Source organism: Pimephales promelas, chromosome 15 (assembly GCF_988280905.1).
Source record: "Pimephales promelas chromosome 15, fPimPro1.hap1.1, whole genome shotgun sequence".
Classification (NCBI taxonomy): Eukaryota; Metazoa; Chordata; class Actinopteri; order Cypriniformes; family Leuciscidae; genus Pimephales; species Pimephales promelas.
Genome location: NC_142783.1, coordinates 29,820,449 through 29,846,278, shown reverse-complemented (window position 1 = coordinate 29,846,278; position 25,830 = coordinate 29,820,449). Strand labels below are relative to the sequence as shown.

Genomic DNA, 25,830 nt, shown 5'->3' with positions numbered 1-25,830 from the left:
GCGGTTTGACTTTAACACATTAACACGTTGGATCTTTAACTGCATGTGGTGACATCTGAAATGTGTATACCTAATTCACATAGTTCTTATAGGGACGTCCCGCGTGACGTCACGCCATCTTGATGGAAAAAAAAATGCTAAACCGCCGGTGATAATACAGCTCGTCACGAAATACTCCTATCAAAGTATATACGCATGTTATGTAGTTTTTCATGGATCAAACTATATGCAGCAAATTCATTTAAGATGCACTTAATCTTGTTGGTAATTTTGTTTTGTGTTTTTCCCTGTAAACTCAGTTTAAAAATGATTACAGATAGGCCTACTATAATTTGGTGATAAAAATACATTGATCAACCTTTGCGGTGATGATTGAAAAATCCTCAATCCTGAAGAGTCCAAATCAAAGAATTGCGCACCCATCCGGACTCATATCGATAGCCTGCTAAGCTTTTGTATGCTTTTAATGAAGCTCCGGTGTAGCGTGATATAGTATGAAGTGAATAGCGGTAGCTGTAAATGTCACTGAACTCAATCTCATGAAGTTTTTCTACATATTTAATCCCTGTAAAAAGAACTTGTGGTGCTAATTCCTTTATCTTCCTCCTATATTGGCTATTTCTTTTTGAAATTGTGATGCTATTAATAAGTGCAGTGACATGACGTGAAGACTTAGCTGACGGCCGCTGCGTTAATAATAGATAGTGGTGGAGGAATTCTGTTCAGTATCGAGATATTTTGCGCACGCAATTATATCAATACTGTAGCGCAAAGAATTGCAATATTTAGGCTAATTATAAAGATTATTTGAACATTGCACTTGTTTTAATTTGTGTAAGCTCAGTTTTGAGAATCACATGATACAGGATCTCTTGTTATTGTGTTGATTATGGCTTTTTCCTTTTTTTTTTCTTTCTTGTGAGCTGTGCTGCCCGCCCAGTGAACTCCTAAGTCACCATAAATAAAAGGACAGGATGGTCAAATGAATGCCATGAACATAATTTTTTTTTGTGTGTGTGTGTTAATTGGTGACATGCTGTACCATGTGACTGTAGGGGGCGCTTTGGATAAAGTGAAGTTTTTCATTTCCTGGCCCATTTTGGTGTTGCTGTACTTCACCGTGCCCAACTGTGCCAAGCCGCGGTGGGAGTTCTGCTTTATGCTGTCCTTCTTCCTTTCGACGCTGTGGATAGCTGCCTTCTCCTACATCATGGTGTGGATGGTGAGTTCCTTTGTGTATGTAAGCATCTGTATTTGGATTTTCTTTTTCCTGCGTTATTTAATTTAATTTAGTATTTAAATGTAAAAAATTGTCTTAATGCAGAATATTTAAAATCTTAACACATCACAATCAAAAATAGCTTTATTGCCAAGTGTGTTTGCACACACAAGGAATTGTTCTTGGTACTGACGATTCAAGTACACGTATACAAAAACAGAAATATTGAAGCAAAATTGAAGAATAAAAATATAAGTATAAAGACTCATTTAGGTTTTGTCAAACATTTTTACATTATGAATAATTCGAATAAATATCAATTAAGTTTAGAAAGATTTTGCACTAAGCGGGATATTGCACTGACAGGCATATGCCTTGGGAGGCATTTAACGGGTAATGGGCGTTTACAGCTCTGCGTTCCTTCACGTTGATCATTTGCATGTGAACAGCTTGTGTGGGTGTGGTCATATGGTTTGTAGTCAACTTTGACTATCCTAGTATTTTTTTTAAACGGTTTAATTTTTCCTTTAAGATTATTTAGACTCCCGGGGGGTCCTCGGACGCCAGTTTGAAAATGTCTCTGTTTTGACTGAATATTTGTTTGAGTTTTGGCTTACTTTAGGAGCTAAGGAGCTACTTTTTTTACTAAGTATATGCATTTCTTTGAGGCTCTCATGTGGGTTGCTGTGTGCAGGTCACAGTCGTTGGATACACTCTTGGAATCCCAGATGTCATAATGGGTATAACTTTCCTGGCTGCTGGCACCAGTGTTCCTGACTGCATAGCTAGTCTTATTGTCGCACGACAAGGTAGAGCTCTCTTTTGTTTTCTTTTCTTGGTTTTCTTACCTTTGCTTATCTTTTATCAAAAGTGAGCTTACTTTCCAACTCTGGATTTGTGTCTTTACGTGCTCAGGCCTGGGGGACATGGCTGTCTCGAACACGATTGGCAGCAACGTCTTTGATATCCTGGTTGGGCTCGGCGTACCCTGGGGCATCCAGACGATGGCTGTCAACTATGGCTCTGTGGTATCTGTCTTTGTCGCTCCTCAACCATGTGCGCACACATACACTGCCACAAATAATGTAAAATAACCTTTTATTTTTTGTGTCCTATGCAGGTTCAAATTAACAGTAGAGGACTGGTTTACTCCGTTGTCCTGCTGCTTGGTTCGGTCGCTTTAACCGTGAGTAAATGTGAAGAGCAATTCACTATACAAACACAAAAGTACTATATGTGATCACCCTATTTTAGTTTTAGTCAGGCCTCCTAATTCCAGTGGAGACTTAAATTCTTTAAATGTTCTCTGGCTGGGTATATAGATTTGATTAGATTCTGATTCATATGGGTGTATTTTGGGTATATTTTGCAGTATATGCTGTGTATATATGTTTTGCTCTGACTTTTAACTCTTGATTTTGTTTCTCTACCTTCAGGTGTTGGGGATCCATGTGAACAGGTGGAGATTGGACTTCAAGCTGGGCGTGTACGTGCTTGTGCTGTATGTAATATTCCTCTGCTTTTCCGTCATGATTGAATACAACGTCTTCACGTTCGTCAACCTGCCCATGTGTCTCGAGGAATTATAGGCCAGGAGATTTTCATGGGTCTCTACTGTTGAAGAAAACCACTGTCTCCCAATTCACATTCACACCATTGTGGTTCAGATGGAAGAACTGCATTACCCAGAAGACTGTTGACTCTCCATCACTTCCAGGAAATAAAATTCTCCTTGGCAGCTCTCTTTATAACTGGATATTCTTCCACTCCTGAGCCTTGGACAATCACAATGCAGCTCATAATTGTCTTCACTGGATTGTTTGAAGCTGGATGATTCAGACTGTACACTTTCATCACAAACTGCACACACAGCAATGACAAAGAATGCTGCTCATTCCTATATGCATTAGCAATCTACCTTTTCTAATTTCTGTCTTCCCTTAAGACACTCTATGAATAAAATGCACTTTATATGTGGCATAAAACATCTATATCACATTAATTTATTTCCTCCAGTATGAAAAAAATTAAGTATGTCCTTAATGTGGTGCAACAAAAAGATGGGCCTGACATGAAATCACTGCCCTCGGGCAAGAAAGTCATTCTCGCAGCTCGTTAAACCCAAGAAAACTCTTGAAAATAAGACTCGTAACAGATGTGAAGCATTTTCTGTTATGGATCAAGCAGCAGGGGGCGAGATGTTCTGGAATCCAAATGAGCTGGACAATATATTTCCTGCTGAGAGCTTCTGGCAGGTGCCCAATGGAGAGGTTAGCGAGAGGGACCAGCTTCTGAAGCTCTTTTAGATATGTTTTGGTTTCCGTTTATCGTTCCTGACCTGCATTAGTCAATGGAACCGATCATCATAAAGCACACCTCAAAAGCTGCTCCTCGCCTCTCGTTCAGACCAGAGCAGACGACCCTCAGGACCGCTCTTTGCTTGTTTTAGCAGTGTGGAAGATGAGCCTGGCAACTGTGGCTGCTTTAATATTTCGTATGCATACTGATGACATCACAGAGGATCCTGGATTTTGCAAACATTCTATAAATGTATGTGTTTGTGGTTTATGTCTAAATATAACATCACTGATCCTGTTTGAATTAGTGCTTCCTAACATGAGGGGTGGGGGGTGGATTTACATGTGATCCAAAAGGCCATTTTATCTTTTTTTTCCTAATGCACCCGTACCTCTCTCTCTGGATCTTTATTACCGTTTGTCCGTAATGCATGATTTGACACAAAGAAGCCATTTCTAAAGCAGGGCAAAAGCTTTGTGAGCTCACTGTCAATGTCCCTATAAGGATGAATCTCACGAAATTGTGCCCAGGTAATATTTCACCCTAAAATCAAAAGAAAAAACATAAATGATATTGTGCAAGTACAGTAAGTAAATGTTTAGGACCATTTATTTCCATGGCAGTTGAGTACTTTTTAAATCCCAAAAATATTACCATGACATTAAAAATACTTAATTTATTCTTTAAAATGTAAATGTTTTTTTTTTTTTTCAAATCATTACGATTATGTGAATGAAATGAAACATGGAAATGTTTAAGGTTTTTTGCGTAATTATGAGATTTTTTTATTTATTTTTTTGCCATCACTGTAATGAAAATTACAGTAGTGAGTTTGAGGTAGAAAATGTACTTTGGGGTGAAATATGACCTGAGCATATTCTTGACAGGTCTCCTGAGAGTCGCCCATAAATGGCAGCTACCGGACCCCTATTCGGCTGCTAGTGGGCTCAGGAGATCTGAACTTGAGCTTATGAGAACACGTGTTTGTGTCTTTTGTCAGTCGTAGAACCTGTCGTTGTCAAGTGCTAGGAGGTGCTGTTGTGTGTGCAGAACGACAGGTGTTGCAGTATTTGATGTACACATTATATATGATATATGCAATCTAAGTGGGTGAGGGCTGAGTATGGGGATTATATTTTCATAGTGGAGCCATGTTTGTGAAAGCTGCTGAAATCGCCCACCGCTGTTACACGAGCATGCTGATTCTGTCATCTAATCTGACATCACGTTATTGCCATTCTGTAGAAAGCCAACTTTAGTTTATTGTGGCTTTGTGTTGTGCGGAATGACGGTGTTGTCTTGATGACTCTTTTCTTTCGTCTTTGTTCTGTGGTGTTTTTCAGTGGTGATCTGTACGATTACATTATTCAGCTGAAATGGATACACCATATGCATAATGTTGGAGGAGCATTGAAAGCTTCTTTCTATGCCTGGTTGCCATGTTATATAGTCTTTCTAGCATTATGCTGCCAATAATTTAGTACTTTAGTTTGTTAAATTTGTTTGTTTCTCTCCTGGTTGTTTTGGGAGTTCTCTTTTTTTCCAGTGCAATAGTTTGTGCATTCATCTACTGCATTTATTTGAATCTTGTCAGCACACTATCCTTTACTATTGACTTTGTTGCTGATAATTTGTGCCATGTTTGATGTAAGTGCTACCATTTGAACTGAAAACTTTTTTTTTTTTTTTTTTTTTTTTTAATTTTACCTTGTTTTTTATAAACCTCTGACTTCTGGGGTGGTTTGATTTGTTTCATTGGGTCACTTCAGATGGGATGTCTTTGTTGCCAGTTGTATAGCACTCTCACATGAGTTGTCTTATATGCACTCTCCATTGTATGTGTCTCTTTAGAGGACAGAAACTTCAAGGAAAATGCTTCAAATGACTCTGTCAGGCATGAATATGCACACACATGAGAATTTCTCATGCAGTCTTTTGATTTATTTAAGACACATGCACAGATACATGCGCAACTGCTTCACAAGTGACCTGCTGCACTGTGAGTGGAACGGCATTTAAGAAACCTTCTGTAAGGTACAGATTTAATGATTTTCAACATAAGACGTTGGTGTGTAACTTGAATGTATTGTCTTGCAAGCAGTGGATGTATCCAACCAATGCATTTTAATGTAAAGCAATAATCTAAAACGAATATGAATAACTATATGAATCATACGAGTATTGTATGACGAAACAAATTAAATTATACAGTTTATCAATGTTTTTTGGGGTGTCCGTCTTGCATTTGGCCATTGAATGCGTGTTTAGCGCCCTCTTGTGTATAAAACCAGTAGTGCCGTTTTGGCCATTTTGTTGCTGACCTTCTGCTTTCGCTTCTGATCCACAGCGATGGGTGAGTTTTCAAAATGCTTATGGTAACCTCTCTAGGAAAAGATCTGTGATTTGTGGGAACCTACTGCAGGTCGTATGAAATATTGTTTGGTTGTCCCAAACACGAGTGTCCGTGCACATCTGACAGCAGCTGCGAAGAAAAATGTCAAATGTCCAAATTCACAGTACTGATAAAAGTGTAGGCAAAAAAGTACCAGCGAGATTCTGGTGTAAATATGAAACTATATAGATCATATTTTATTAGCAGCAATGAAGTATTACGCATATTCAAAATAAGTAGGCTACATACTCAGGACTCGTCAGGAGAGTAGGCTAGTATGTGATTTCGGACGCAGCCAGCGTATATTTTCGTTTAGCTTTACGTTCCACTGCAGATGTATCTAATCCACGCTTTTATCGTTGCGAACGACGTGATTAACATGTGACGTCAAGGTGTAGTGTAGCAACCGGTAGCAACAAGATAACGGGGCACTGTCCTGAAACGTGTCTAAAATTGCTTTAACCTGTTAACTGTCCCTGGCCGATTTGCTGTAGCATGATGTTTAAAATAATTATATCTATGGTTTGAAATCAACCCTTTTCACTGACCGGCCAATTTGGCTACTGAGCCATTCCACCGAAAGGGTGACATTTCTGTCCCCAGGGGCCTCATTTATAAACGTTGCGTACGCACAAAAGAAGGCGTACGCCGCTACGCAATAGTTGGTATTTATAAAAAGCAAACTTGATGTGTGTAAAATGTGCGGTCCTTCACGCAAGCTCTGACCCAGGCGTACGCACAAAAACGGGTGAAATGAGAAATGGCGACACCGTCGGCAGTTGGAAAAAACACGTGAAAGTGTGTGAAACTGTAGACGGTTTTGTAAAATAAATGGCAATACTGCCTCTCATAAATAACACAAAGAAAATAACACACTTCACAAAGAAAGTCTTACAATTAACACCCTACACGAACACCCGTTTGATTGATCTGCAACAGAAATGCATATTAACACATAAAGAAAAAAAAAATGTGTTCTTTAATAACATTGGCATACAATTCATCCGCATAAATAAGATGGTAAACAGAACGAAATAATGTACAAAACTGATATTCTCGCCAATATGTCCGTCTAACGGAGCAGATTTAGCAATTAGATAGTCAGATAGATAATTATGGAGATAGCAGATAGATCGATAAATTGGTAGATATATAGGCCTATTATTTGTCCCCTGGGGAAAGTCGTTTTCATCGTAAAATGTATTCATGCATATGCCTTTAGTTTGTTTTATTTTTGATACTCCAAACAACATTCTCCTCTTTTCCACGTCGCCAACGATAACTTCTTATTCACATTGAGTGAAGTTACGTTTTTTGTTATTCCTCTTTGTGTTTAACATGATTTCGCAATTGATGAATATTAACTTGTGGGCGTTTCACGGACTATTTATGGGCAACTATGGGCGTGACATGAAGCCGCAAAAGCTGCGCTACATTTAGAATTGATTGTGATTTATTAAGGGAAAAATGCGTAGGATGTGCGGACAGTTTTAAATCCGAATATTTCTGTGCGTACGCAAGTTTCATCCGTACGCCACTTCTGACGCAAATCCTACGCAAAGTTTTATAAATGAGGCCCGAGGACCTTATTTGTATAAAATTGCATGAAAATTGTCTCTAAAATACATTTTATTATTAAGCAAAATGTCATACACATTTAGCTAACTAAAATGTCCCAACTGTCTATCTCTAAACTTTACCATGAAATAGTATGATTAAAATCCTTCAGAAATCTGATTTTTCTTGCATTGTTGTGTGACTTTATATCCAAACTGCTTTAAAATAAAGAAAGAAAAGAACATTTGATCTAATATTTTAGATAAAATACACATTTTAGTCATGTCCCCAGGTTTTCACTCAGTCCTGTTACACTATTACATCCCCCCGCTGAATAATGTAGAATATTCCACAAGACACATTTTCAACAGTACGTTTCATCATCTGGATCTTCTGAAGGCAACGGGGTGGCTATAAGTCACTCCTCTCATTTTCGTTTCTGTATATTTGATGAAATTGTAACTACGAACGAGAAGGTCAATCTCAACATACAGTCCTGTTACCTAAACGTTTTCTTAGATTTAATTGTTTTATTTTAAAAAATATTAACTTTTGGTAAGGCACTAGAAATGGCTCAGTGTCCTCACGCTATTAGCATCAATGCTATGTGGCCATATGTCATATATTTGATAACTTTTTGCTTAAAAACTCAATCCTGTTACCTTCAGTCCTGTTACTATTTGTTTCTTTTTCTAAAAATTGTTTGGACCATAATTTATACAATTATTTAATGAATTCATTCTAAAAAAAATTATAAGCTTGAGGCTTCAGTCATCTTTAAAATGAAAAAATGCCTTTGTGTTTTTTATATCAAAATACACCTTGCTTTAATAGTGATTTTATTGGCACAAATATAATTTTTTTGAACATATAACCAACAGTTTCTTTAAATACTTTCTTGTGGGAAAAACAAAGGAATTAATTGACATGCTTCTAAACTTGCTTTTTAAATGACACATGATTTTTGGTAATAGGATTGAGAAAACATGCGTCCATATTCTGCTTAAACCTTGTAAAAAAATAAATAAAGTTGCCTGAGATTGACCAATAAAAATTTTGAATAGTTAAATATGTGTAGTATTAGATTCAATGTTGAAAAAGATCAGAAATAAAGTTTATTTTTGAAGAGTTACAACAAGCAAATGTCAACCATTCGGTGGCCCTACTAACGTTACGTATTTAGCAGTGCTAAAGAAAGAAAAGTAAGTTTTCTCTATTTCCAGGACATCATTTTTCAGACCAGTAACCTGTGACAATGTTTCCTGCAGTGCTGTTGAAATGTAATGGTATGAGAAGTTTTCTCCATCGTGCTGTGAGACTGAAATACAGCACTCGAGCAGCAAACAAGAGGCCAGGTATGATTCACAAACAGTCTGGTGTTAGTTACTATGCACCATCATGCATTAATCTTTACAACAGTGGGTTTACACCAGCCTAAAATCATTAACTAGTTTGGCTTTATACAAGTGTCTGTCTGTCGTAACACAGAGGAATCAGCATGTGTCAGTCAGAGGGTTTGTCTCCGCGTTCTCTGCGGAGTTTTATTCGCCAGCAGAGTCAGGATATTAACAACACATCTGGTATAGCAGCAGGTAGGAAAGGTTAAAAAATCATGGTTAGATCCCATGGTATGGTACCTTAATTCTTGATGTTATTCTGATTTTATCATTGTGTTAGCAAAGCACATTTCTGCTTGACAACAGAGTGTGCTTTATACTTTACAAACCCTCCTTACCCAATTATGCACATGTCATTTAAATGCATTGACCCACATTGTGTTCATTTTCTCTAAAGAAATGAGTAGAGATTGATACATTTGAATAATGTGAATGCCATTCTGCATATAGTGCAAAGCTTAACAAATAACTTGACTACTGTTTTGCTTTTATGACACTGTTGAACTTCACTCATGAGTGTTCACTTTTAGACTTTGGCACCTAAGATGGATGATTTACTCCTAAAGAATGATGATGTAATTCTGATTCCATTGTAATTTTGAACCGATTCTAAATTAATAATATGAGTACTAAGAATTCAATATAATTGTACTGTATATACACTCACCTAACGGATTATTGGGAACACCATACTAATAGTGTGTTTGACCCCCTTTCACCTTCTGAACTGTCTTAATTCTACGTGGTATTGATTCAACAAGGTGCTGAAAGCATTCTTTAGAAATGTTGGCCCATATTGATAGGATAGCATCTTGCAGTTGATGAAGATTTGTGGGATGCACATCCAGGGCACGAAGCTCCCGTTCCACCACATCCCAAAGATGCTCTATTGGGTTGAGATCTGGTGACTGTGGGGGCCATTTTAGTACAGTGAACTCATTGTCATGTTCAAGAAACCAATTTGAAATGATTTGAGTTTTGTGACATGCTGCATTATCCTGCTGGAAGTAGCCATCAGAGGATGGACATGGTCAGAAACAATGCTCAGGTAGGCACTATTGGCACTAAGGGGCCTAAAGTGTGCCAAGAAAACATCTCCCACACCATTTCACCACCACCACCACCACCACCACCAGCCTGCACAGTGGTAACAAGGCATGATGGATCCAGGTTCTCATTCTGTTTGCACCAAATTCTGACTCTACCATCTGAATGTCTCAGAAATCGAGACTCATCAGACCAGGCAACATTTTTCCAGTCTTCAACTGCCCAATTTTGGTGAGCTCTTGCAAATTGTAGCCTCTTTTTCCTATTTGTAGTGAGATGAGTGGTACCAGGTGGGATCTTCTGCTGTTGTAGCCCATCCGCCTCAAGGTTGTGTGTGTTGTGGCTTCACAAATGCTTTGCTGCATACCTCGGTTGTAACGAGTGGTTATTTCAGTCAAAGTTGCTCTTCTATCAGCTTGAATCAGTCGGCCCATTCTCCTCTGACATCAAGCATCAACAAGGCATTTTCGCCCACAGGTCTTTTCACACCATTCTTTGTAAATCGCAGTAACTGAGCAGATTGTGAAATACTCAGACCGGCCCGTCTGGCACCAACAACCATGCCTCGCTCAAAATTGCCTCGCTCTTTCTTTCCCATTCTGACATTTAGTTTGGAGTTCAGGAGATTGTCTTGACCAGGACCACACCCCTAAATGCATTGTGATTGGTTGATTAGATAATTGCATTAATGAGAAATTGAACAGTTGTTCCTAATATTCCTTTAGGTGAGTGTAAATTGAAAGCTGAGACTTTCGTTCATTGTTCCAGTAGGATCTTGTGTGTTTTCTAGAGGTCTTGGATCCTTTTTTTTTTATTTATTGCATACCAAATTGTACATTTCATAATGTTGCATTTTAGTATCTCACAGAGAAATCTGATGTTTACTGACAGGATATCAACAGGCTAACGTGGTGATCTTGCACAAGGATCTTGCTGATGACTTTGAGGCGTTTTGTCGGGCTAACAGCAGCCCGCTCCCTCTGCTGTACAGGAGCAAATGTGGAGAATGGAGCTGCTCCCTCGCCACAGGATCTGACATCAGGTACCGTATCTTCACACCAGAATTTAAATTTCTTTTCATTCTTATTTTATACCCATTTACTCAATGGGCTGTTCTTTAAAGGTTCAGTTAGTAATTTCTGACAATCATTGTTTGGCACTGTTAATATTTGATATCAACCCCAACTAACACACTCTACAAGCTTAAGTGAAGCAAAATAAAGTTTTGTGGAAGATAAACCAAAGATTATGAACAAAAAAAATGTACATGCAGTACATGAGTATTTAAAAGCAAGAGTTGGTTGTTAGTCGCCAGCAGCACATCAGCTCCAGACGATGACGCTCAAAACCAATGTTACTCGCGTATGGAGCAGAAACTAAACAACCTCTGTGTCCGTTCTCTGGTCTCTCCAGCGCTGGAAAGCTTTTCTAATATTAAAGCACTTGTCTGATCATAATTCTCTTTTCTCTTTTGTAATGTCTCCCAGTCATCTCTCTCTCCTCCCCCATCATGAGTGGACACGCCCCCATTGCTGATTGGCTACTAGTGGGTTATAGTGCTTGGTCTGAAACACTTTCAACAGCATTTCTCAGAAATCATTTAATGCACCTTTAAAAAACAGGCTGGGACCTTTAGTATGCACAACCCATGATCCCTCACTATGGCCCGGTCTCACAGACAGGGCTTAGATTATCCCAGGATTAGGCTTTAGTTAAATTGACAAATAAGCAGCTTGCATAAACCGACCTGAGGTAAAACCATTACTGATGTGCATCTTGAGACAAAAGAATGGATGTGACATTTTAACATATACAGTATCAGTGCAAGTTGCTTTCAATTAAGACATCTCATAAATGCAGCCTAGAAACTGGTTTCTCATTTAATTCAAACTCTTTCCTGCTGCAAATGACATATGATGGATGGTGAAAGTGCGATAGTGCAGAGACTTGCTTGTTCTGTCTTTCAATCAGGGAGGATTGTCCAGAGTACTGTGTGTTTGAGAAAGGCAAGCTAATGAAGAAGATCGCTAGTTTATCCTCCTACACTCCTCAACTTGCGGACATGGTCACGTTCTACCTTGGCTGCAGTTTTGGCTTTGAAGCAGCCTTGATGGCCGCCGGGGTTCCAGTGAGAAATGTGGAACAGGGAAAAAATGTCAGTATGTACAAGGTCAGTAAATACCCCAGGCCTGCATTACATCCATGTGTAGGGCAGCTATTTACTTGATTTTGCTTGAATCTGCTTTTTTCCCATCTTTGAAATTGGAAAAATTAGCAAAAGGAAATCCTCTAAGTGCTTATTCTGTGTTTTTTTTTTTTTTTTCTTCCAGACATCAGTGCCTTGTATTAGAGCAGGTCGGTTTGATTGTCCGATGGTGGTGAGCATGAGACCTGTACCAGAAGACAAACTGGATGCTGCGGCTCAATGCACACACGCAATCCCACTGGCACATGGAGGCCCTGTCCATATTGGACACCCTAGTATGTACTTGTTTCAAAAGAATGAAAGTTTCTCATTGGACCATTTACATTGGACCAACACAATTGGCAAAGTTACACAAAATATTGATGCAAGGTGCATGTGCAAACGAATGATGCACATGCACCTTGCATCATTTTGCATCATTACAGATCATTTAAAATAGTTGGTTTCAAGGGTTTAGTTACCCTTTAAGTGCAAATTTCAGAGTCCTTAAGGCGAGTTTCAGTTGAAGTCACTATAATAGGTCACTTGTGTGAACTTGAGCACTAAGCACAGTTTAACCACATTACTTGTGAACATTGTCCATGCTGCAACATTTGACAACCCAAAAGGTGTTAAAGTAATTTTTTGGTCTTTATTTTCAGTATATATACAGTAGCTTTTTATGCTCTTGCACAGTACTATACTTCTTCATAATGTTAGGCTGTTTTAATTTAATATGATGTTTGATGATTGTGTTATTTCGCTTGTTTCTTCAGATTCTTTACATGTGTTTTGATCTGGAGAGATTGTTTCATTTTTCAGAAGATACGTAACCGCTACCGTTTAACAAGTCAAAACATGGATTGTCAAAAAAAAAAGTGAAAGATTTAACGGAAAATTAAGTCGATGGCGGGAAAGTGTTCAACATCTTGTAAACGCCCTTGATTCTCTCTTCCAGAGCTGCTGGGCATCCATGACTTGTCACGACCAGACTATGGGGACCCAGTGGAAGTGTGTTCTGGTGATGTGCCTGTGTTCTGGGCCTGTGGGGTCACCGGTGTTGAGGCTGTACAGAACTGCAGTAAGAATTCAAGAAACTCCTCAATATTACAGTACAGATCGACATAATCGTTTAAACTGCCATATTTTGAAATCATTCAGGAACATTGCTGTAGATTTACATACAGTAATGTCATTTTTGCCACATGCAAAGATGATTTTTATACAGTGTGTCGAAAGAGAACTGTACTGTACGTTGACGATTTGTTTTTTGATGTTGCAGAGCCCGCTCTAGCGTTCACACACTCTCCTGGCTGCATGTTCATCACTGATCAAAAGGCAGAAACTGTTTCACCCCTCACACTTGAGCCAGCACAATGCCCTTTGACAATCTGCATTTCCCAGAAACCTCAGCTTTACAGTATGACTAGCAAAAGAGCTGTTCAACAGATTCGAGCAATCGAGGAGCTCGTTATAGAAGACCCAGGTATGAAGAAACACCGTTTTGACCTCTAAAAAACCTTGTGAATGATTAAAGATGCACTTACAATGAACAATGTCACTCATTTATAAAAAAATAAATAAATAAAAAAGCACATTAATAGACTGAATTTACAACAACAACAACAAAACTGTTCACTCACACTCACTTGAATAAAGATTCCAGTCATATTAGTAGTCTAATAAAATAGTATATACGGAGTTGGTCATCTTATGAGGACAGACATTGTTTTATGGCTGACTGAAATTTGCACTTAAAGGGTAATTGAAACCAACTATTTTAAATGATCTGTAAGAATGGGGTTTATTAGTGCTGATCATTGATTCGATTAGCTTTTTTTGACATTTGGCTATAAAGTATTTTAATTCTACAATATAGGGTGTAAAAACATCTGAGTGCTGCCTTCTTCTGTTTGAACGGTGGCTACTACAGTTGAATTTTCCTATTGGATGTTTGTGGTTGTAGGTGACATAAGCAGGTTGCAGCTTACCACGCCCTTGGCAGTATAAAAAACATTTTGTTTCGTCAAAACCACTGGGGGTCAAGAAAGAGTTGGAATTACGAGTATTGAAAACGATCAGGATAGATTATTTTAGCATCTATTTAGCATAGCATATAGTTATTTAAATTATTTTGTGTAGCCTAGTTAGTTAGTAGCATAGTACTGCATCAGTCAGGATAGCTTCAAGTTAGTATAGATTTATCTGTGTTTAGTACAGTGGTCAGGATGGTAACGGAATACAGTGTAAGTCTGTGGTTTGTGTGCAGGTGCAAGAGGTATTCAGGCCCTGTTCTTGCAGGACGAGCTCCTTAAGGCCTGTCTCTCTCTGTCCCATTCCTCCTCTGTTCTCATCACTACTGGATTCCCCACACACTACATGCACACCCCCCCTGAAGAGACTGATGGGCCGCCCGGGGCCATCGCCATGGCAGCTATGCTTCAGGCACTCCGCAAAAAGGTGGTCATCGTGACGGATGAGCGGGCTTTGGAGATGAACCAGCTCATCATGCAGGATGCTGTGAAGAAAGGTGCCGCATTTGGTCTTCGTCGTTGCTGATTTAGTGTTTTTAAGATATTCTCTGGTTTGCTAGTCAGATGTAATTAAGCGGCATGTGTTTCGTTGTTTGGTTTTATTGATTTATTGATTTTTTTTTTTTAAGAAATTAATTTGTTTTATTCAACAAATGTGAAAAATGTAGTTTGGGAACAACTCTTTCAATTCTATTGATCAGAAAAACCTGGGATGAAATGTTTCTTGCGTATCAAATCAGCATATTAGATTGATAGTGTAGCAATGATGCTGAAAATTCAGCTTTGTCATCACAGGAATAGATTTTATATTCATATAGACATATACATTTTTTTAAAATAATATTTCACAATTTTATTACAAAGATAACGTATCAAATATATATGGTTGGAATTTTTGTTGATTTGCATAGCATTTCACTTTCAGTGAGGACAGAAAACATGACGTTAGAATATGGTCTTATTGTAATGTACCAAGATTTATGTGTGTGTGTGTGTGTGTGTGTGTGTGTGTGTTATTCACTAACAGGTGTGATAAAGACTCCAGTTCCCGTAATAAGTTTCCAGAGTAAAGGTCCTGACTCAGCACTTCACTTCCTATGCCATGATGGAGATCCCACAAAGCCCAGGTGTAATGGTGGTTCAGTCTAATTTTCCATCCACTGCTTTCTCTTGGTCTTTATTAAGATCAAATGTGATGTACTTGGCAGTAGACGTCATTTTCAGACATGACAAGTTATGTTAAACTGAGCACATTATGTAACAATGAAAAATTATAAACAGTAGTATAGTACATAATTAAATTGAATCTCACTGTTGTTCCAGTTAAGCGATTTCTTACAGTATATAACTTTGGTAGCTTCATGTCTCTCGTATCACACTTCAGTCTCAACTCAAATTAATATAACATGTCCATTTATGTAGTTATTTGGTGATTACCCATGTAATAAGAGGGATTATGTACTTTTAGCCAATCATTATCATAAAATGAGGGTGATACTAGAAACCATGTTGGGTTTTATTTTATGAAAATGACTGTATTATTATTACTTTATGCAGTAGTAAAGAAATATTCCAGCTTAAGCTTAAAGGGTTAGTTCACCCAAAAATGAAAATTAAGTCATTAATTACATGCTGTACCAACCCCGTAAGACCTTCGTTCGTCTTCGGAACACAAATGAAGATATTTTTGATTAAATTTGAGAGCTGTATAACTACCACATTGGCTCCTAAGGGACTGCCTCTTGACGGCCCAGAAAGTCAATGAAGAAAATGTTTAAATATCCCAAGTGACTACCGTGGCTCAACTATATGTTTATCAAGCGACGAGAATACTTTTTGTGCGAAAAAACAAACAAAAATAACGACTTTATTCGACTATTCCTTTTCTTCCTTGTAGGCCAGAAACGAGACTTTCTTAGATTTCCACGACGCATGCGTGAGAACTGAACTGAAGTAGTGTAAGGAGATGCAATTCTCGCGCTTGCGTCGTGGAAATCTAAGGAAGTCTCGTTTCTGGCCTACAAGGAAGAAAAGGAATAGTCGAATAAACTCGTTATTTTTGTTTGTTTTTTCGCACAAAAAGTATTCTCGTCGCTTGATAAACATATAGTTGAGCCACGGTAGTCACTTGGGATATTTAAACATTTTCTTCATTGACTTTCTGGGCCGTCAAGAGGCAGTCCCTTAGGAGCCAATGTGGTAGTTATACAGCTCTCAGATTCAATCAAAAATATCTTTATTTGTGTTCCGAAGACGAACGAAAGTCTTACGGGGTTGGTACAGCATTGGGGTGAGTAATTAATGACTTAATTTTCATTTTTGGGTGAACTAACCCTTTAACATCTTAAGCTTAATCAACAGCATTTGTGGCATAGTAATTGATTACCACACAATTTATTTGTCTAATTTTTTCTATGAAAAACTTAGAATGGAAGTGAATGCAACCAATTTTTTGGAGGATCTGTGAAAAAGTTGTGAAATTACTTAAGAAGCTTAGGGTTTAGAAGTGTGGAAATCAACTTTATGCCACAAGAGCTGTCGATTGAGCTTGATTTACTGAATCCAGAATATTCCTTTAATCCAACTCTTGCAATTCTGATCAAATAATGCCATATGTTAAAAATCAGACAATTGGTATTAATCCATTCATTTGCCACACATTAAAAAAAAAAAAAGGTTAGGTCTTAAACTATTTTGCATATTGCACCACAGTATACATACTAAATAGTAAAACCAGTATACTATTCCCAAACATAACCCATATCTTGTTTACCATGTAGCCTTTGAACTCATAATTGTTCCCATCTACTGCAAAGGTTCGACCACTTGGTGGCAATAGAGCGCTGCGGCCGGGCTGCAGACGGGAACTACTACAACATGAGAGGGGTGAACATCAGGCATTTGGTCGACTCAATAGACGATCTCTTCACCACTGCCAGCACTATTGAAGGAATCACTACCACTGGTAAAACCACTGGCAAAGCCAAAGCACCTAAGCAACAAACATGAGATTAACTTACACTGTCAAATGTTGCTTGATCTGATCCTAATCTATTTTAAAGATCAGAAGAACAACTAACTTAGTTCCCAATTAACGATTGGCACTAGGAGAATTGTAATAAGACCTGCTACCTAACAGGATTAATTGTGTGTGTGTGTGTGTGTGTGTGTGTGTGTGTGTGTGTGTGTGTGTGTGTGTGTGTGTGTGTGTACACAGGGATCGGAGATGGTGGTAATGAGCTTGGTATGGGTAAAGTCAAAGCAGCAGTTAAAGCATACATGCCTAATGGGAACCTGATAGCATGTGACGTGGCTGCTGATTTTGCCATCACAGCAGGTAAGTTAAGCACACCTCACACAGTTCTATCTTTACCGTTTTGACTTCTTTGCTTGCTGTTTTGCTTTTATTCGCGTGCACTGACTCTTTCACTTAACGTAGACTCACTGTATTCCGAACACTTTGCACAGTAAAACGTCCTTTAACATATCAACCCGCTGAAAGATAAACCTGATTGCTCGTCTGTCTCTGGGGACACGACTTCCACACGTTTCAAAGTTTGTTTGACACATTTTGAGCTAACGTTAATCATTTTAGAGAAATCTTGAAAAAGAAGGATTACCATGACGACTCACAATACAATACAATTCTAAGTTATGAGTAGCTACTGTATACTGTGTAGACTACTGTTTTTATTTTTAAAACGGTGTGAAAAGTAAAAATTATCATAAAATATCAGTTCAGTCAAAGTACACCTTTCCTCATAGTAACTGAAACTTTCAGTTATTCTTTTTCAGCTGGCTGGCCGTACAAATATTCATATGGTAGTAAGTTAAGCATTTTTAAAGGGAAATTATACATTATAACAGGAAAATGTACCTTTTGTTAAAAAAACAAAACAAAACAAAAAAACTGACTCTGCACATGCGCATAACCGGTAGCAAGTAGCAAATCTCGATGGGTAGCTAGCATGAGAGTCAGAACACCGGACAGCTGAAAATTTCTACTCACTGTGTTTCGTACAGTTTCTAATATAAAACGCATACATTTTAACAACCATAAGTTTGTAAAGTCATCATATTAATCTTCATAACTTTGTTGTATAAGCGTCTATACACTCTTTTAATCGACAATTGCTCATTTGCTGATGTTGTGCCTCTCTCAACCACAAACGCCTTCTTTCATCATTTTGTGCACTCTTCCCTTTAACTTTTGGCAGTCTATTGAACACGAAAGGTGTTTTCCCGATGCGACCGATTTGACCGACCAAAATTTGACCGTTTTTCAGCAGAAATAATCATCAAAATTTTCAAGTCCGTTCAGTTCAATGGTATTGTTTATGTTCTGTGCCACAAACATGGCCGACTTCCGGATTGATGACGCGTCGTGAAAACCCTTTTATTTTTTTGTTTACAAATTAAGGTTAAGAATGAGATTACAGCAATTCATATACAGTATAGTCGACAGAGCTTCAGAATATTTCCCCACAAAATTTAAATATAAAAATTAAAATATTGAATTTAATGTTTTTTATTCAAATATTATGTTATAATTTGCAGAAGCATGCTTTTTAGAAACAGTGAATACCATGAACAATCTTTTCCTTGCATACCTAATGTCCACCTCATGTGTTGTAGGAGTGTCCAACTGGGGTGGCTATGCTGTCGCCTGTGCACTGTATGTTCTGAATCTTTGTCCATTGCACTGGCGGTACCTCCAGAGAGGTTTGGTTTTGTCACCCACACCTGATCAACGAAGCCTGTGGTCTGCCTGCCTGCCCACCATAGCCAAGGTAACTGTATTCTAATGATAATGATTGGTCATTCTGGTGGTTAAGTTCAGTACGACATTAACTCTTTCCCTGCCTCTTTTTTGATAATTTTCACAATTTTCCTCACTGCTGAGTGATTTGCATTTGTAGCTCGGCATAGCTTTGGCTGTTAGGGACTACACGATATTCCTCCCATGTTAAGGCGGGCATACACTGTGTGATGTCTGTGCGATTTCAGCAAGGTACCTACTGGTACTCAAGGTACTCAACCAGTAAATCGCATGCGATGCAAAGCCAAAGTTCAGGATTTATGTGCTCACACCGTACGGTCCGATCGTCGAGCTGCGACTTCACTGCTCACACTATACTTGTAATATCTGCGATAAACCCCTGGATTGCACCTATTTACGTGTATGTATCCAGAGATATTGTCAAAAAAGCATCTGCTATCAGTATCAAGATGATTTAGCATTTTCAATTTATGCATTTAATTATTTTTAGTATTTTTGTATTATCATTATTAGGGGAGGCCTATAGACCATTTCACAAGATGTAAACAACACTGGTCCAGAAGCACTTCCTGTTTCAGTTTTTTAACATTACATAAAAGCTGGGATAAAATACAACCAACAGATCATTTAAAACTGAATCAAAAAGTTAAACAAACATCTTTAAGATGTTTTCTTTACATGTGAAATAAAGAAAACAGTTACAAACTGAAACAGGACGTGCTTCTGGACCAGTGTTGTTTACATCTTGTGAAATGGTCTATAGGCTAATTTTGTTATTAAATTGATCCGCTATTATAATTAATTTGCCACGCAATATTTTCACAGCACATAACCAACGTGCTGTGAGGATAATAAAATAATACATAATCTTACTCCTCATTAAAAATTGTCTAAAACATTTAGGTTGATTACAATGAATTATAGGCATTTATACCATGGTCTAGGTGAATACTCGATTCTGATTGGCTGCAGGGTGTCCGTTAAAAAGTGATAGAGGACACCTAGTAAAGTAGTTCTGGTGAAACTGCCTGTTTACCATTCGAAATGAATAAGTAAATGCGCTGCCCACAACAGCTGTGAGTAACCATGGCAACAGGCAGTCAAAATATCCGTTAACACTTTGCTCTATCAAAACAAACATCTAACGTTAGTTATTACATAGCTTACTAATACAACAATGAGCGACTTCGTTATTTCTTTTAACTAACATTTATGGAGAATATGACAACTTTGACGACTGGGACGCTGCTGAAGAAAGAAAAAATGTAAATAAAACGGAGTAACGTCGCAAAGAAAATTACACCGCTGCTGCTCTGAATGAGACCCTGCGGGAGTTTTACGCAGCAGTCCAGACAACCAAGGCAGGAGGAGAGTAGGCTACAGCGTTTCAAGCCTAAGAAGCCTGTTTGATTAATTGTTTTATGTGTAATTAAAAAAATAAATAACCATGCCTACCTTTGTGTTTCATGAAAAAAAAAAAAATTTGAACCTGAAGGGTTCTACAAGATGAGCGGACTATAAATATCTCCGGTTGCTAAATAAACCAGGCGAGTTATTATTTGTAAAAACTTGATTTAGCCTAATTAAAATATGAACTAGCAGCTAATGTTTTAAAAATGTTTTATTTGGCAAGTGACCATGGTATAACTGGGTTATACCATGGTATAACTTTGGCAAGTGACCATGGTATAACTTCCGTTAAAACCTGACAATGGACACCTCGTCGGGCATTAACCCTTACATAAAATAACTATTAACAGTCTATAATATGTCTGAACATTGCCATAATTAATCAATGAAAATAAAAAAAACAGGTTTATTTCAAAAACATTGTTTGACAAATTGATAAGGTGTTACATCGCAGGTGGCTTGGAAGATGGTGGGTAATATCCATTTTGCAACACGAACTGGAGGTAAGCAACAGTAATTTGTTGCTAGTTTGAACTACAGAACTTAAAGATTTCCCTCTTTTCGTTTTTATTTTAATTTTATTTTTGCGGCAGATGAAATGGTTGAACTTCTGTTTTCGCGCAGGTGCAGTGAGAGAAAAAACACTGAGTTTAGGGCAATCGGTTCGTAGCTTTGCTTCAACTGTGCGATATAGTCACTAGGGATGTCCCGATACCACTTTTTCACTTCCGATACCGATGCCGCAGCTTTGGCTTTTGCCGATACCGATATTAATCAGATATTTTTATTTTACATTTAAACTAATAAAAAATAGAGCAATTTTCTCAATTAGCCCCTTAAAATATACCTCCAGTATATAGTTCACAACCCACCCTTTATATATATATATATATACACAGTATATATGGTACTTCAGTTCTTAAAGCTAGCTAGCTACCAACAGGTTTAAAGTTAAAACAATTTAAACAGCAGTATTCTACATTTTAAATACCAGTACATTTTTTAAAGCAAGTAGAATTTCTATGTGTGTTAAACTGATTATCACTCTTGTGTGTGTTAAACACAATCTACTTAATACAGACAGCTTCATTATAAAGATAAACAACAAATCCCCAAAATATATGATCATAATCTACGACAAAAATGCTATTATAAACTAGATTAGTGAATAATACATATTGCTCTTTGTATTGTTGTAAAATACATTCATGAAAAACAATATAATAAAAATGAAAAAGATAATTATTTTAGATATAGCCAAGGCTACTAAAAATTGAGACATGTTTTAAGTGTATAGCACAGCAATTTAATGAGGCAGCAACATTATTAATTATTAATGTTAATAAGCTTTAATTGCGTCACTGTATTATTATATGAATGACTCGAACACAGTGCGGTGCTTATGCGCATTCCGAGCGCAGAATGATGCGCTTGAAACCACGTGGAGTTACAGCACGCAGCCGAGTATAGAGTGCCGAAGTTACGACGTCACTCTGTAGGCCAAAACGCGGAAGTGAGTTAGCATTTTAGCATTACGGTTCCCTCGCTCTAAAGTCTATGGGATTTTTGAATGGGTTTTTGCTAAATCGCCTGAAATAAGGTCTGTGGTGAACAGAGCCTCTAAATATTTTCACGTTTTGATCTATGACATAGAACACACAGTTATAACCTGCTTGTGTTTTTTTAAACTTTATTGTCTGATTTGTGTTTTTTAAAATCTTTATATAGGCTTCAAAATGTATACATTTTGTATTAACTTGTAAAGATTATCTTGCTAGACAAAACGTGTAAAGTTTTTTTACACAACCCTTTGTTAAACACAGATCTTATTTTTTGCGATTTTTCCAAAAGTGAAAAGTCTATGGGGAAAATGCATTGCTTTTCGACCGAAAATAACCCATGAGCCGCTAGCTTCCGAGTTGTCCAACAAAGTGACGTCATCACTTCGGCACTCTATGCACCCTATAGACCATTTTGCAAGATTTAAACAACACTGGTCCGGAAACACGTCCTGTTTCAGTTTGTAAATGTTTTCTTTATTTAACACATAAAGAAAACATCTTAAAGATGTTTGTTTAAATTTTTGATTCAGTTTTATATGTTCTGTTGGTTGTATTTTATGGTTGTATTTTGGTTGTGTTAAAAAAAAAAACAGGAAGTGCTTCTGGACCAGTGTTGTTTACATCTCGTAAAATGGTCTATATGGTATGCATGCTGCGCGTCGAGTCCGCTTTGAAAAGTTCAAAGCACAAAGGAAATACATATTGATGGACAGTGTATTAAACAGTATCTATCTATACAATAGTTTATTGAGCCTTTTCTTTAAACAGTTTTAAATTTTCAGTTACTGTGCGCGTGAAGAACAATAGTGCTCTGAGTCTGGTGAGGTGATCTAACTGACAGCGTCCGACACCTGGTAGGAAGTAACACGATTAAGTTACAGCAATAAAGTCCAGCAAGATAATGTTGTTTTATGCGAAAACACAGACCTTTATCTACAGATAAAGTATAATAGTATTAACATTGAATCATCTTGAAGATAGTTTCATACTGTAACCGAACGCGACGCGCTGTTTCAGTGCTGAATGGATAATGATTGACAGAGAAATTAATATAAGTCATTAAATTCAAGATCACGTAAACTTTTCCCTCTCGCGGCTCTCACATAATGGCTTCAGCACACTTATAATAGAGTGCACGAAAACGTCATGGTACTTTAGAATGTTTTTGTGCCTTCTGTGGGGCTTAACAATAACATGATAGTATACGCACAATATCGGATTTGGATCGGCCTTGTCTGATCGATACCCGATCGGAGCCGATACCGATCCTGAGTATCGGATCAGGACATCCCTAATAGTCACGAGGAGCGACCAAAATTTCTGACATACCAGAAATTCATCCGACGATCCAGTTGTCGATCGTGAGAGAGGTTAATCGCCTCTTGTTTCTCCCTGTACACTGCACGACAAAGCTGAAAATCGGTCCGAAACGAAAAAGAGTCGCACGAGTCAGAGTTCGGCTCAAAATCGGATGAAAATCGCACAATGTATGCCCTCCTTTAGTGACATCACCAACCCTAATATTTACTTAAACCCCACCCTCAGGAACGCGATTTATAGATTATTATGACAGAATGTTCCCAAACCTGTCCTGGAGGACCACCAACACTGCACGTTTTCCATGTCTCCCTAATCAAACACACCTGATTCGACTCATCTGCTCATCGACTCTCCTGCTCATTAACCCATGTGATAATGAGCTAATGAGTCGAATCAGGTGTGTTTGATTAGGGAGACATGGAAAACGTGCAGTGATGGTGGTCCTCCAGGACAGGTTTGGGATCCACAAGATACCTAAATTCATCAACTAACCATTAAGAAATGTTATGTTGCATTCTACATGTCACTTCTTGAGTCTCTCCATTATTGTCTGACTCAGGTTTGAACATAAAAGGCTAAACGTTTTTAAATGTTTAGTCTGTGTGTGTGTGGGAGCTGTTGAAAAAGGACAGAAGCTGTTGAATGTCCGCCCTCTGTGTCGGGAGCAGCAGCTCATTTGCATTTAAAGGGACAGACACAAAAACTGTGCGTTTTTCCTCACCCTCAAAAAGTGACAATTTTAACATGCTATATAAAAATATTTGCGGGATATTTTGAGCTAAAACTTAACATACACACTCTGGGACATCAGAGCCTTATTTTACATCTTGTGAAAAGGGCATTATACCACACCTTTAATCTAAATCTCTATCGATAGCACAACTCATTAACTTTTTATTCGTGTTGTCTTTTTTTCTCTCTCATGCTCATTTTTTTTTAATAATTCATCAAACAACTGTGGTAAGATAAAATCTGTCAGTGAGTCATGGCATCTTCTCCAGTTATTGTCACTTGCATTGCCTGTCACATGTTTAGCGTAGCCTTCTCTGTCAGCAGTGAGGGTTTCACGTGTAATAAATGCAGGGAAATAGTTAGACTGACAGAGAAGATTTCAGATTTAGAGACACTCATCCAAACCTTTGTGGATAGTAAGCATGTAAGGTGCTCTAGATACTGCTTTGAATGCGACTAGCTCAGTGAGCCCTGTACTTTGTTCGGTTCCGGTTGCAGTGAGACTATTCTGGTCCAGAATGTTTTGTTTGAATATCTGAACATGCAGTAAATCAAAAGAAAGAACAGAGCCTCTGTTTTTAAACACGTGAAAACAGGAAATTCCCGTTAAAGCGATTTCATAAATTACAGAAAATTCTGTCATTGGCGGGAAAGAGTTAAAACATCTGTTCTCCTCAGTTTTGATTCAGCATGAGTGTCTGCACTGCAAGGGTTTATGCATGTCTCACCTCGTTTATCACATCACACTGTTAACTGTTTTCAAATGGAAATCCACTGGTATAAAACTTTTAGGCATGTCGCAGTGCTGCTTCCTGTCAACACTGGCCATTTTTACATTTGCGGTGAACTGCAGACCACTTCAGAACCTCTGCCAGTATACTGTATAATCATCACGGCCACAGCTGCTGGATTCAGCCTGTTAACCCTGTATTCACATTCCTTCCTGTTAGCCTGAATATTTTCTGTGTCCAGCATGTTGTTTCTCCTCAGTGGCTGGCTGCTAGGGATGGAAATTTTAATAATACTTTTCCTGCTTTAAAATTCCCACTCCCACATGTAGCTTAAAATAAAAGGCCATTAACACTGAATGCATTACTAGACTGAAGACATGCCTTGACGTGGTTCTTCTGTTTGAAAACAGGAGGAAGACATGCTCCACATTTTGGTGAGATATGGTGTCCGCAGTGGTAAAACGGCAAACCTGGGACTGGAGGTGGACGGATTGACCTTTCATCCACACCATTCTGACATCATACAGCGTCTTAGAAATCTCACTCTTGCCTAATATCAATGTGTAATCTCAACCACAGGAGTGGATACAGATCTGTGGGCAATATTTACTTAACCCTTATGTGCTGTTGTGGCTGTTTTCAGTCACTATGGGGTATTTTTGAGTCTTAATTTGGCCATAACTTTTTCTGTGTTTCAGCAAATTGAATGATTTTTGGTGACAAATCTTATTTTTACACAAATTTTGGGAAATGCTTTGAAATTTCTCAAAAACTCAACAGTACACTCTGGGCAAATTCACTACCCTTTTCGTTATGTTCGTGGGTGAAAACAGCCACTACTTTAACCTGCTGTAAAAATGTATTAGATAAATATTTTTTTCACATTTTTTTTGCATAAATCTATTAATCAACCTCAGTCTTGATCAAAACTACTAAATGTTTTAAAAAATTCAGGATTTTAACTCTTTAATTGCCAAATTCATGAATGATGTCACTGATTTGGGGAAAAAACACACAAAATGACTTATTTTCAATATAAAATATGATTGTGGACTGGATTTTTTTTACCTTGGGCATGTCAAAGATTAGAAACAACATTGGGTTTGATGCATTGTTAGTTTTTGTGCAGCATCAGATTTCAACTTTTTTTCCCTCATTTACTGTTCG

At 37.9% G+C, this 25,830-nt stretch overlaps 2 protein-coding genes across 7 annotated transcripts in view; both read left to right on the top strand.

Moving 5' to 3' along the window:
• Positions 1-5,740, top strand: part of slc24a4a (solute carrier family 24 member 4a) — a 29,320-nt gene extending 23,580 nt beyond the window's left edge. For all 4 annotated transcript variants that reach the window (XM_039667189.2, XM_089120516.1, XM_039667197.2 and 1 more), the window contains exons 13-17: positions 1,056-1,222; positions 1,914-2,028; positions 2,135-2,247; positions 2,340-2,405; positions 2,656-5,740. In XM_039667189.2, the coding sequence (XP_039523123.1) occupies positions 1,056-1,222; positions 1,914-2,028; positions 2,135-2,247; positions 2,340-2,405; positions 2,656-2,808 (614 nt within the window). In that variant the 3' untranslated portion in view covers positions 2,809-5,740. The remainder of the gene's footprint in view (positions 1-1,055; positions 1,223-1,913; positions 2,029-2,134; positions 2,248-2,339; positions 2,406-2,655) is intronic.
• A 43-nt stretch (positions 5,741-5,783) lies between these two features.
• Positions 5,784-25,659, top strand: dglucy (D-glutamate cyclase). Of its 3 annotated transcripts, none has more exons than XM_039667215.2 (13): positions 5,784-5,870; positions 8,735-8,821; positions 10,802-10,952; positions 11,882-12,080; positions 12,241-12,391; positions 13,054-13,176; positions 13,378-13,581; positions 14,365-14,625; positions 15,156-15,255; positions 16,945-17,093; positions 17,346-17,465; positions 18,764-18,918; positions 25,074-25,659. In XM_039667215.2, exons 1-13 carry the CDS (start codon positions 5,867-5,869, stop codon positions 25,215-25,217), a joined length of 1,848 nt encoding a protein of 615 aa, XP_039523149.2. In that variant the 5' UTR covers positions 5,784-5,866; the 3' UTR covers positions 25,218-25,659. The 3 variants fall into 3 exon arrangements, with proteins under 3 accessions (XP_039523149.2, XP_088976640.1, XP_039523140.2); XM_039667206.2 differs by lacking the exon at positions 5,784-5,870 and adding an exon at positions 8,955-9,058; XM_089120514.1 differs by lacking the exon at positions 5,784-5,870 and having other exon boundaries at positions 8,707-8,821.
• The last annotated feature ends 171 nt before the right edge of the window (positions 25,660-25,830 follow it).

What these genes read in the sequence shown, in the direction of transcription:
- dglucy (XM_089120514.1), top strand. Translation starts at nt 8,722, where the DNA reads ATGTTTCCTGCAGTGCTGTTGAAATGTAATGGTATGAGAAGTTTTCTC. An exon ending in GCAGGATGCTGTGAAGAAAG is followed by an intron (nt 14,626 to 15,155) that starts GTGCCGCATTTG and finishes ATTCACTAACAG; the next exon opens with GTGTGATAAAGACTCCAGTT. An exon ending in GGAGATCCCACAAAGCCCAG is followed by an intron (nt 15,256 to 16,944) that starts GTGTAATGGTGG and finishes TCTACTGCAAAG; the next exon opens with GTTCGACCACTTGGTGGCAA.